This window comes from Balaenoptera musculus, chromosome 17, assembly GCF_009873245.2.
Source record: "Balaenoptera musculus isolate JJ_BM4_2016_0621 chromosome 17, mBalMus1.pri.v3, whole genome shotgun sequence".
Classification (NCBI taxonomy): Eukaryota; Metazoa; Chordata; class Mammalia; order Artiodactyla; family Balaenopteridae; genus Balaenoptera; species Balaenoptera musculus.
The window spans coordinates 80,667,617-80,680,938 of record NC_045801.1 but is presented as its reverse complement, the minus strand read 5'-3'; the positions used below and the strand labels follow the sequence as shown (position 1 = coordinate 80,680,938).

Here is a 13,322-nt window from a genome sequence, read left to right as displayed (position 1 = left end):
TAGGGGGGACTAAACCTTCTCACAGGAGCAGTGTGCCGGCCAGAGGCAGACCTATCTGGAAAATGCTAATCTCAGAGGCGACGGCTGACCCGGCGGACAGTGCAAGGGGAGCGGAAGACAGAGACTAGGACATGTGCTCCAAGAGCAGGTGTGCGGCCGACAGTCTCGGGGAGTCCCTCTGGGCATGTGTGTTTATGAAATTATTTTAGACGTGAATAAGTAAAAAGCCTTAAAGAGCAACAGACCACCCCCCAGTGTCCCCTTCAACCTGTGTAAAAGCATCACGAGTGCAGCCAGGCTGACAAGGCCCAGGGCCCGCCTCTGCCCATGCAGGACCCCCTGACTGAGCGGCCTCGGGCTCGGCCGTGGAAGCCAACGGGCAAAGTCGACTGAAGGACCCACGGGCTCAGCAGTGAACTGTGTTCCACAGAGTCCACGCCCACTGATGTAGCCTCGTCACCTGAGTGTCTTGTGATGAGGACTCCTCAGAGCGGACAGCAGCTCCAAGCCGGCAGCTTCACGCTGGGTCCCATCCTTGAGCCGGCCAGGAAAGCAGTGCAAGAACACAGGAGCAAGGGGTCTTCCCTGCCCGCCCTGGCCTACCTTCTACTGACTCCAGAGCACAGAGCTTGGAGTCTCCTCGGCTATCAACCAGAGGAACGCCAGGTTTCCCAATCCTACTGCAAAAGGCCGCCTCTACACTAAGTAAGACTTGACTCTGCTATTGCTGAGGAATGAGTAACAATCCTCGTAACAACATTTTCCAAAGAGTTGCTTTAACTTATTAAACATATAAACTACTATCTAGTAGTTCAGAACAATCTAGTACAGAATATTTTCTACACATTAGGCAATGCAAATAAAAAAGTATCAATGACACGTATTAATGCTGATAAACCAATTTCCTGCAATCTCTACAAGTGTGTGATTTGCTCATGCTACAGCACGTAGAGAGAGTTAGTACAAAAAGGATGCAAAATTATTACTGACAAGATCTAACCTCTTGTTCCCCAACACTCTGCTTTTCCAGTGTAAGATCCAATTTCTCGATAATCTTCAAAACTGATTTTACAAATTCATCATACAGCAAACGATTCAGACTTGGAAGGGAGGAATTCACAAAGAGAAATGCTTCATCTGCTAAAAGAGAATCCTTAAAATAAAGAAAATGATAAATTTCAACATACTGTGCAAAAAAGTATCAGTACCAGTATTAAGTAAGCATTATGATACATAAAGATGTATATGTATATTTAGGTATTAAGGAAACTCCTGTGTAAACTATAGCAGATTTACCTCAAAGTTTTCAAGCTGGAAAATGTAGATACCTTCCTAAATTATTAGGACAATACCATTTCGGTCAGATACGACTTACGCAGTCATGTAACAAACACAAACAGTAGTAAATGAGAAGATTTAGGCCAATCCTTGTCAAAGTATTTACCACATTAATGTGTGAGTGTGTGTGTGTGTGTGTGTGTGTGTGTGTACACACATCTGTATACTATACATGTTGTGTCACTGTGCAAATGCACATGCATGTACATATGCACATATATATGTGTGCACATATAAATACACATGTACTCACATATATGCATGCATACATATGTACAAATATATATCTATTCTCAGAATGGATTTAAAGTATTATAATCTATTATTTCTTTAAAAGTGAAATATTCTACCATTCCAAAAATATGGACCAATTACTCTGCCTTTACTCAAATAGTCTATGAAACTTAACCTCAAAATGTATCTAACATCACATATAAGAAAGCATATTTTAGGTAAAATTATTAACATTGCTATACTATTTTACCTCAATAAGAAAAACTCTTAAGATTTTTCACAGGATAGGAACCATCTATTGACAAACACTGCTTTTCCCAGGCTATGAATGCTTTGTCAAAGACTATGTTAAACGGTGGCCAGAACCTGGCTTAGCGCAGACACCGCTGAAGCACCTGCCAGAAACGCAGGAGGCGTGATTCTAACCGTGACAAACAGCCGTGCACCCATCTCCTTCGCACCTACTACAGCAACCGGATGTACCTTCAGCTTTAGCAAATAAAAAGAGCACAGCTCTCCCATGGTGATAACACTGCCTGCCACATTCTTTTTATCCACCAGCCTGGGTCTGTTTGAAAGAACAACTTTGCACCAATTACGCTATGTATGCTGCTTCTTAAGCTAAAATGAGGACTCAGCTACAGTAATTCATTAATTTTAAATGAGTTCTATGATTTTGTTCCTTTTATTTGATTTTTTTCAAGTCTCACTTTAACTATCCTAACTTACACTGTTTTAATTTTTCATTACCTGAAGTATTTAAAAAAAAAACAAAAAAAAAACCCTATTGAAAGTTAGTAAAATATACTTCTGAAATAATTCTTAGGTGTAAAACTATGGAGACTAATAACGAGGAACTAAGGTACTTCTGTGGCTTTAAAATGGTCGTTTTTACCATCATCTGGTCACAGCTCAGGAGATTTCTAAAAAGATCCAAATAGTCTTTGCAGGTGGACACTCGCCATTTGCCGGTTCTAACTTCCCCTGACACACGGCGGTCCTCGGACTCAGGCTCAGCACCCTGGTGGGAAGACAAACATCCAACGCTGAGGACGCACCAGAGAGCAAGCAGCACTGCTGCGCTTTCACTGTCTGATGTGTCAGAATCCTCTAAGCCAGAAGAGCCGCCGGCTGGAGACTCTAATTTGTTTGAGGAAGACAGTATATTATGAAAGCATAATAAAGAAGCTGGAAGAATGTCACAATTTTCTAACTAGGACTGAAACAGTGATGCACTAACAAGTGTTTCAAGACAATATCCAAGGTATGTGTTATGAATAATTTACCTCAACTTCTTATACAGATCTCTCATCTCATCCTATTTCCTGTTAAATTAAAGTCACTAAGACATGCCTCCCATAATATACCTAAGTATTTTGTCCTACAGCTTCAAGAGAAAAAGATCCCTTTTTGTAAAAATGTATGTACAGTAGTAAGGTTATGTTTAAGGATGTCTCATAACCATCACCAGAAAAAGTACTTAGGTATTACAGCCTATATTTTTCAAAATGTAGCTAATGGCTAATAACAAAAAAGCCACTTTTGTATATTTACAGACTAAAAACTCTAGCAACATCTTTAGCTTTCAAGATGACAAAAGACTAACTTTCAAATCATACATTCAGAATTTACCTTTTGAAGGATCACTGGTTTAGAACATATTCTGATTAAACCTTGATGCACTGTAAAAAGAAAATGAAAACAAAAAAGAAAAATACACTGAAAAATATCACCACTCAATAAAAATGACAGCCATTATCTTTTTGAATATAACTTACCTCTCAATTTTTTCTCTAAGTTTAGTAATATCTTTAGTTTTAATTTTTTTCTTTTTTTTTTCTTTTGTTTTAAATTTTAGACTATTAAGATTCAAAAGCAAAAGAAAGAGGAAAAAAACTCAAAAAATGGATAGAAAAAGGCTATTTTGGTCCACCAAAATACTAGGAGTTCTCCAAGAGGCATCAAAAGATACAAAAGAATTTGGCAACCAGATGTTCTTTATATCAAACAACATGTTAAGTATTAACCATACATCGTCCTCAAAGCAAGTGAATTCCAAACTCACCCATAGTACTAATGCAATTCCAGAGAACTGGTCCTTTTTCTGCCAAGGCCAGGAAAACTTTCACTATGGCTTTGCAACACACCAACTGCATTTTTGGACTGTACTGGGGGAAACTGTCTATCTGCACGACCACGAGGTGCTCCAGAACTGGCAAGTGCACCTCAGGAACCTGCCAGAAAGGAGAGCACACGAAGAGCTAGGGCAGGCAATGAATAACTACAGGGACCATACAAACAGTCACAGTAAACACAACGCCATTAGACACGTATCAGATGAATGAAAAACCAGGATTATTACCTAATCTAATTTATTGCTGTGATTGTCTAAAAAAAAATCAGAGTAACTGTCTAAATGATACTTAAGGTGCAATTCTACCCCAAGCACCAATCTTAATCTTTTAGAAAGATAAAAAGTAACAAATAACTTTTCCTACTTTGGGAACAAAAAGTCAAGTTTCATGACAAAAACCGTACCGATACAAAATACTAGCTAAAAATGTCACCTTGGGGACTTCCCTGGTGGTGCAGGGGATAAGACTCCGTGCTCCCAATGCAGGGGGCCCGGGTTCAATCCCTGGTCAGGGAACCAGATCCCACAGGCATGCCACAACTAGGGAGCCCGCCTGCTACAACTAAGGAGCCCACGTGCCGCAACTAAGACCTGGTGCAACCCAATAAATAAATATAAATAAATAGAGATATTAGAAAAAAAAAGGTCGCCTTGACCACAATGTGCCCGTACTGAATGCATATTAACTCCTGCTACGCCATCAAATCATCTGAAGAACTGAGGTAAAATAGTCAAAACTGTGCTCCGTTTAACCAACTATCTCACTCACCGTATCAAGGTGAAGCAAGACACTGGCAACAGACTGGAGGAAACTGGGCATCTGGTAGACGTGGTCCTCGGCCGTGTCCGTCTCGGTGAGGAACAGCTGCCGGCAGCGCTGAACAAGCTCCACGAACATGAAGCCAACGTCTTCTGGGTTTATAACCTTGCAAGGCTTTAGGAAAGGAAAACAAGCCTCTGTCAACCTTACCAACCTCAAAATAATGGTGTTTAAGGTGTCGTGTTAAGCCATGTTGTTATAAACTGAATGTTAACAAGCTTTATAATGGAGAAGAAATACAGATATAAAATACAGTGTATGTTCTAAAGATGCTTTCTGAAAAATCTGTAAGTACATTCTGGACAGTTATTAATACACAACACACCTACTGAACCCTGTGTTCTAGGCACTGGGAAGATGGTAGTTATCAAAGACAATTGGGTGCAGGCCCTGCCCAGAGGCCAGTCGCCCAGAGGAAGGGACAGACCCAAACCCCGGAGGCACAGCACACGGCCCCCAGAGGCACCTTCCTCACTCAGGCACCCGGCTGTGCCGTCCTCCACCCGGCCGCGTGCTCCTGAGGCCCCTTAGACTTTGGCTCGAGTTCCTCCTCCAGGAAACTCTGGCCCCTGTATCTTTGCTGCGTCCTCTGCCTTCCTCCCTGTCGGCCACGCTCTGGCTACACTAGGTCACCACAACGAACAAGTCCAAGCTGGCCAGACCTCAGGGTCTGAAGCTGTGAAGCCCAGGCTCTCGGTCACCTCTGAGCCTTCTCACACACTGTTTCTTCTGCCCTAAGTACACTGAAAGGAGCCGCAGAGACAAGTGGAGATAAAGGTTTATTGTTAAGGGGAAAGGATCATCTGGAAACAAATGAGGAAGCATGAGGGAAGGAGTGAGGAGTGGTGTGGAGGGCTAGAAACAGACGCACAGACCCTACAACAGGGAAGCAGCCCTGGGAGGTAGATCTGCACAGAGGCAGGGAGTGACGTCCTCTGTCGAGCGGAAGCGCGGAGCTCCACTAGGAGGGGAGCACCCACGGCGATGCTCAATGTCCCTAAACAGCCCTCACTCAGGCACAGGGGCTCTTGCTAGCGTGCCGAGCGTCACCACCAAACTGCACCTCATCAACAATGGGCAGCGCGGCAGTGGGAAAAACGTGGTGTTTCTCATCTTCAGGTCGGAGTTATGTCTTGGTTCTGTCAACTGTACACCGTGTGCCCTTTCACGAGTTACCTGATTTCTCTGGGCCTCAGTTTCCTCACCTGTAAAGTGGAATCATATTCCTAAAAGCTTGTGGGAGAGTTATGAGTATTTGAGATAATACACATACAGAATCCTAGTACACAGCAGGCACTGAGAAAAACAAGTTAATGACAAAGCAAGTAAGAACAATATTTTCACAAGTGTGAGATGCTATTCAAAACACAATAAAGTACATTCCTTTAAACACTCAAGTGAAACTAAAAGGACACGAGCACATTAACGGGCATACCCCTGCAAACAGTCCGTATCCACGAATGGCGATGCACAAGTCCTTGCTGTTTGCGTCCACGTTTCTGATGATCCCATAGAACTGCTCCATGAAGTACCGCAGCTTACTCCTGTGCGTCTCTGCGTTGTTCGCTACCATAAAAGAAAGCTGCAATTGCATAATGTTTACTTTAGAGACATTTCTAGGAAAACAAAGGCATCTATCCAAATGGGAAAAGGCTAGAACTGCTGAGTAAGACATTATCAATGTGTTGTCACAGTTCCACAGTTGCTTTTACTCATAAAGAACCATTTCTTCCATCTGCTTGCTTAGTCTCCAACAGGTTCAGAAAAGGCACTTTCTCAAGTAAGCCTTTATTATACGTGATGCTTTTTTCCTAGAGAAAGGGACTGAAAGAGACCAGGTAGATGCAGGAAGACGTTTGCACAAAACACAGGCTCCGGACGAAAGCTCCCTGATGAAGCAGAAGGTGCCTTTAGACTCCTCTGTGACTCATGGTGACACAGAGCTGGGCAGCCCAGCGGCCGGTGAGTTCAGTCACCAACACACTGGGACTCACAGGAGGGAACACGGGGACGGCTCAAAACTAAAAATCAGAAAGAAAGACAAGTGTCTTATATAGTTTTCTGAGTACAGGTCTTTTACCTCCTTAGGTAGCTTTATTCCTCCTTAGGTAGGTATTTTATTCTTTTTGTTGCAATGCTGAATGGTATTGTTTCCTTAATTTCTCTTTCTGATCTTTTGTTGTTAGTGTATAGGAATGCAAGAGATTTCTGTGCATTAATTTTGTACCCTGCAACTTTACTAAATTCACTGATTAGCTCTTGTAGTTTTCTGGTGGCATATTTAGGATTACCTATGTATAGTATCATGTCATCTGCAAACAGTGACAGTTTTACTTCACTTTTCCAATTTGTACACCTTTTATTTATTTTTCTTCTCTGACTGCCGTGGCTAGGACTTCCAAAACTATGTTGAATAACAGTGGCGAGAGTGGACATCCTTGTCTTGTTGCTGATCTTATAGGAAATGCTTTCAGTTTTTCACCACTGAGAATCATGTTTGCTGTGGGTCTGTCAAATATGGCCTCTATTACGTTGAAGTAGGTTCCCTCTACACCCACTTTCTGGAGAGTTTTTATCATAAATAGGTGTTGAATTCTGTCAAAAGCTTTTTCTGCATCTACTGAGATGATCATATAGTTTTTATTCTTCAGTTTGTTAATATGGTGTATCACATTGATTGATTTGCATATACTGAAGAATCCTTGCATCCCTGGGATAAATCCCACTTGATCGTGGTGTATGACACAAACAGATGGAGAGATATACCATGTTCTTGGATTGGAAGAATCAATATTGTGAAAACGACTATACTACCCAAAGCATTCTACAGATTCAATGCAACCCCTATCAAATTACCAGTGGCATTTTTTACAAAATTAGAACAAAAAAATCTTAAAATTTGTATGGAGACACAAAAGACCCCGAATAGCCAAAGCAGTCTTGAGGGGAAAAAACGGAGCTAGAGGAATCAGACTCCCGGACTTCAGACTATACTACAAAGCTACAGTAATCAAGACAATATGGTACTGGCACAAAAACAGAAATATAGATCAATGGAACAGGATAGAAAGCCCAGAGATAAACCCACACACCTATGGTCAACTAATCTATGACAAAAGAGGCAAGAATATACAATGGAGAAAAGACAGGCCTCTTCAATAACTGGTGCTGGGAAAACTGGACAGCCACATGTATAAGAATGAAATTAGAACACTCCCTAACACCACACACAAAAATAAACTCGAAATGGATTAAAGATCTAAATATAAGACCAGACACTATAAAACTCTTAGAGGAAAACATAGGCAGAACCCTCTGTGACATAAATCACAGCAAGATCTTTTTTGACCCACCTCCTAGAGTAATGGAAATAAAAACAAAAATAAACAAATGGGACCTAATGAAACTTAAAAGCTTTTGCACAGCAAAGGAAACTATAAACAAGACAAAAAGACAACCCTCAGAATGGGAGAAAATATTTGCAAACGAATCAACGGACAAAGCATTAATCTCCAAAATATATACACAGCTCATGCAGCTCAATATTACAAACAACCCAATCCAAAATTGGGCAGAAGACCAAACAGACATTTCTCCAAAGAAGAGATATACAGATTGCAAACAAACACATGAGAGAATGCTCAACATCATTAATCATTAGAGAAATGCAAATCAAAACTACAGTGAGGTATCATCTCACACCGGTCAGAATGGCCATCACCAAAAAAACTACAAACAATAAATGCTGGAGAGGGTGTGGAGAAAAGGGAACCCTCTTGCACTGTTGGTGGGAATGTAAACTGATACAGCCACTATGGAGAACAGTATGGAGGCTCCTTAAAAAACTAAAAATAGAATTACCATATGACCCAACAATCCCACTACTGGGCATGTACCCAGAGAAAACTATTATTCAAAAAGAGTCATGCACCAAAATGTTCACTGCAGCACTATTTACAATAGCCAGGTCATGGAAGCAACCTAAATGCCCATCGACAGACGAATGGATAAAGAAGATGTGGTACGAATAAACAGTGGAATATTACTCAGCCATAAAAAGGAACAAAATTGGGTCATTTGTAGCATTGTGGATGGACCAAGAGACTGTCATACAGAGTGAAATCAGTCAGAAAGAGAAAAACAAATATCATATATTAACACATATATATGCAATCTAGAAAAATGGTACAGATGAACTGGTTTGCAAGGCAGAAATAGAGACACAGACACAGAGAACAAACGTACGGACACCAAGGGGGGAAAGAGGGGTGGGTGGTGGTGGTGGCGGTGTGATGAACTGGGAGATTGGGATTGACGTGTGCACACCAGTATGTATAAAACAGATAACTAATAAGAACCTGCTGTCTAAAAAAATAAAATAAAATTCAAAAAAAATAAAAAAGCTCAGACACTCAAGATGAATCTAATTCATTTCTCTCTCTCTCTCCAGTGTAATATAAGTCATTTTGTTCTCCACAATTTCTCACTCTTAAAATGCCTTAAAAAAAAAAAATGCTCATTCAATAAGCAAAACAATAATGGAAAAGAAGAGTGAAGTTGGAAGACATCAACTACCTAATTTCAAGACTTAATATAAAGCTGGAGTCATCAACACAGTGAGGTACTGACTTAAGGATAGACAGAAAGACAAATGGAACAACAGTCCACAAATAAACCTCCACACATGTGGTCAACTGCTTTGTGACCACGGTGCCCAGGTAAGTCGATGGGGAAAGAAGTCTTCAACAAATGGTGCTCGAATCAAAAAAAGGGGGAAAAATCAACTTCAAACCTTACTGTACATCATACACAAAAACTAACTCAAAACGCATTATGAACCTAAACGTAAATATTAAAACCATGAACTACAAAACTCCTTGTGGAAAACTAGGAGAAAATCTCTGCAACCACAGGATAGGTAAAGTTTTCTTAGGGCATAGAAAAGAGGACCAACTGGAAAACTGGTAAATTGGACTTAAACTTTAAAAGTCCTGCTCTTCGAAAGATACAGCTAAGAAAAAGAAAAGGGAAGCCACAGAGAAAAACTATTTGCACTATTTTTAGAAAAGGGTTTGTCTCCTAATTGTATAAAGAACATTTACAGCTCGTTAATAAAATGACATACAACCTGATTTCAAAGCAAGTGAAAGATCTGAAGGAATACCTCACAAAACAAGACATAAGAATGGCAAACCACTACAGGAAAAAAAGATCAATAGTCACCACGGAAATTCAAATTCAAATCACAGTAGGGTAACACTGTACACCCATCAGAGGGGCTGAAATTAAAAAGACTGGCAATTCTAGGTGTTGGCAAGAACGTGGGGTGGCTGGAACTTACCGGTGGGGATGGAAAACGGTGCAAACAGTTTGAAAAAGAGTTTAGCAGTCGCTCATAAATTGCAACCTATCCGTACCATGCGCCCCAGCAATGCCACTTCTAGGTGTCTGCTCCAGAGCCATGAGAACAGTCGGCAAGGGTGCTGCTCAACAATGTCCTCAGCTGGTCCCGTTACAAGAACCCCCGCAGCCCAACCCCTGGCAGCCATGCGTCTGCTGCTGCATCTGGGACTCTATTCCTGTTTTGTGGATGGGTTCATTTATTTGTACCCTCTTTTTAGATTCCACATGTAAGTGCTATCTTATGAAAAAATAAAATAAGATAAAGCAGTATGGGCTTCCCTGGTGGTACAGTGGTTGAGAATCCGCCTGCCAATGCAGGGGACATGGGTTCGAGCCCTGGCCCAGGAAGATCCCACGTGCTGTGGAGCAAATATGCCCATGCACCACAACTACTGAGCCTGCGCTCTAGAGCCCGCAAACCACAACTACTGAGCCCGCATGCCACAACTACTGAAACCTGTGTGCCTAGCGCCTGTGCTCCGTAACAAGAGAAGCCACCGCAATGAGAAGCCGATGCACTGCAATGAAGAGTAGCCCCTGGTCGCCACAACTAAAGAAAGCCCATGCACAGCAACAAGACCCAACACAGCCAAAAATAAATAAATAAATAATTTTTAAAATAAATAAATAAATAAATAAAGCACTAAAACAGCCCAAGCTGGAAACGTCCCAAGAGTCCCTACAGGAGCTGTGGGATACGCCTGCAGCAGGACAGCAGCTGTGCCCCAGGTGCGCGAGGGCTCCCAACGCCACTCTTCAGAATTTCCATCAGCGCTGCCCCAGCCAGTCTCATTCCCGCCACCAGCCCACCCCTCGGGTGTTTCCGGCTGCCAGTGGGCGCTCAGAACCACAGCACCTGCTCCTTGGCCGACAGAGACACCCAGCCAGCTGCAGGCTCCCCCTGCACCCACACCCCAGCTGGACGGAAAGACCCCAGGGCAGGTGGGCTCACCTCAGTCACGAAGCCACGGAGACACAAGCATCTTGTCTTAACATGGCAGCTGACCCTGACCCCACCCTCACTGGGCCACTGGCTCCAGGGAGCCCAGGCCTCCCGGCCGTCCCTCCCTGCCGCCACTTCTTCTATCCAGCCTTGGCTCCGAGGCCCTGATCCGATCTGGCATCTTCTGAGCTTTCTTCCAGACCTGCTGCCACCCATGCGGCTGATGGATAAGCATGCTTTTTCTTTAAGTACCACAGAAGCTAATGGATCAACTTGTATTTACTTTTCAAACGTTCATGCACAAGATTGGAATTTAATTTTTTGCATAGGAAGAATTTTAAACAGTACCTGCTTCAGGAAAGATTCCAGAGCTGAATATGCAGCTTTTTTCAATTCTACATTTGTGTGGCTACACCATTTCGACAGTATTTCAAATAAAGAAACGTAGTTGTCCAGGAGGCAGGTGCTAAACTGAGAGGCATGCAGGGTAAATATGGACAAGCCAGCTGCAAATGCAAAATACATCACATTTAAAATACGACAACAAAGGGTGGAACAAAGAGCTAAGAAAAAGCTTCAGCCACACGTCAAATTAAAACTGTGCTCACAAAGGAGGCTCCAGTATCCTTACTCTAGTGACCCAGTGGTCCCCTCAGACCTCTGATGCCTCCATCCTCCATCTGAATCGACAGGCCCGTGACTCCCAAAACAAAGGTCGGAAGTAGGATCAGGGTTTATTTAGATAAAGTCAGAATCAAACAATCTGGATTCCCTGAGAGTTGCTCTAAAGTGATTTTTTCTGCAATCATGTGATCTAAGTGTAACCATCTCAACCAGCGCCCAAGAGGCCCCGTCATAACCGTATGGGAGCATCACAGGTGTCATTGCACTGACTTTCACTCACAGTTTAAGCAAACGTTTACTCAATGCATTAACTTAATAATCTGAAACATTCCACCTCATTAAATATAGAATCTTACCCAAAGGCACCGCGTATCTCTTCAGATCAATCTGTTAAAAAAAAAAATTTACCATCAATGTTTGACAATCACAAGGCTCAGCTGAAAAATAATTAGAGGAATATTAAATCTTACCTGAGGACAGATTGCCTTTAGTGCAAAATCAAAAATCTCCCTTGAAGTCTGGGGATCTGGGGAAAAACAGGAAGCAGCCGCTGTCACAGAGCACAGCAGTATCACCTGACCAAGCTCACAAGACCTTCAAACTAACAGCTCTGCTTCAGACAGCATGGCCTCCTCCTCCCTCACCTGTCTTCGTCCGACTGACCCTCGAACACGCTGTCCCGCTGGTGCTGACAGCGACTGGCGCTGCCTGTGCCGAGCTGGGCTCTGCTCTGGTCTCCTGGCGTCAGCCTCCTCCAGGGGAGCCCCCTCAGGCACCCTGCAGGCCTCTCCGCCCCGGCTCGGAGCTGACCCTGCCCGCGTGCACAGCTGTACGGATCGTGCCTCGGGAGACTGCCACGGCCGTGTCCTGAGGTCCCCCTCCTCCCACAGGACCCAGTCCTACGTGGCGCGCGCACGCTGAGTGCAGGTGCTGCACGGCGGCCACAGCTAGACACGCCCAGGACGAGGAGCCAGGCTCCGGCCTGCGGCCCAGTAACCAGGGGACGGACCGCGGCTGCCCACTGCCGCCAGGAGCCAGGGCTCTCGGCGCCGCACTAAAGCACACCTCAGCCAAAGCAGGCAGGCAGACCTGGTAAACGTCAAGGCCCAGACCTGTTCCTTACAGAAAAATCACAGCGCAGAAGCCCCTCTCACACTGACCCCACGTTCTGTGCGACCTCACCCCTCGCCAGCACTCTGCAGCAGGCAACCCAGCTCTCGTGGACCCGACCACAGCCGGCAGTCTGGACGCCCGGGAACCCACTGCCCCCGCTGCCTGAACGTCCTCCCCAGCCCCTCCCCAGCAGGCCCCTCGCCACCCTGCAGGCCTTTGCCGCTCGTCACCTCCCCAGAAAGAACCGTGGGCTGTGCACCTCCTCCATCTCTCCATGCCCAAGATTCCTCCTCACAGCAGCCGGTGTGCGTGCACAAACGAACCCTGAAATCTGCGGAGCCTGTGCTCCTCGTCCATTTTCTCACCACACTGAGCTCGCGATGGCAGGAACCCGGGGATTCCCATCTCTGAGCCCAGCACCCAATCCATCACTCTTCAGACAGAAGACACCCAGGAAAGACATGCTCTATGAACAAACGTATTAGTACCGAGTATTACCGCCTGAAGTCACACAATCACAGCGTGACTGTAAACTGCGAATTTTAGCCTCAGACCAAGGCTTACATCCCAGTCCTGCCACGTGCTGGTTACATTAGTTTCCTCTCGCTGCTGTAACCAATTATCACAAACTCAGTGGCTTAAAACAACACAAACTTATTACCACACACAGTGAGGTGAGAAATCTGAAAGGTGAGAAACCTGAAACCAAGATG

The 13,322-nt window shown here is 43.9% G+C and overlaps 1 protein-coding gene across 7 annotated transcripts in view; it reads right to left on the bottom strand.

Annotated features, from left to right (window-relative positions):
* Window positions 1–13,322, bottom strand: part of PRKDC (protein kinase, DNA-activated, catalytic subunit) — a 151,627-nt gene that overhangs the window by 124,204 nt on the left and 14,101 nt on the right. For 6 of the 7 annotated variants that reach the window (XM_036829913.1, XM_036829914.1, XM_036829912.1 and 3 more), the window contains 9 exons: window positions 11,967–12,022; window positions 11,853–11,883; window positions 11,221–11,378; window positions 5,962–6,108; window positions 4,476–4,640; window positions 3,638–3,806; window positions 3,205–3,254; window positions 2,468–2,593; window positions 1,001–1,153 (listed from right to left, as the gene is read on the bottom strand). In XM_036829913.1, the coding sequence (XP_036685808.1) occupies window positions 1,001–1,153; window positions 2,468–2,593; window positions 3,205–3,254; window positions 3,638–3,806; window positions 4,476–4,640; window positions 5,962–6,108; window positions 11,221–11,378; window positions 11,853–11,883; window positions 11,967–12,022 (1,055 nt within the window). Of the gene's footprint in view, window positions 1–1,000; window positions 1,154–2,467; window positions 2,594–3,204; window positions 3,255–3,637; window positions 3,807–4,475; window positions 4,641–5,961; window positions 6,109–11,220; window positions 11,379–11,852; window positions 11,884–11,966; window positions 12,023–13,322 lie in introns of those variants that run through there. The other variant, XM_036829917.1, reaches the window with a different exon arrangement.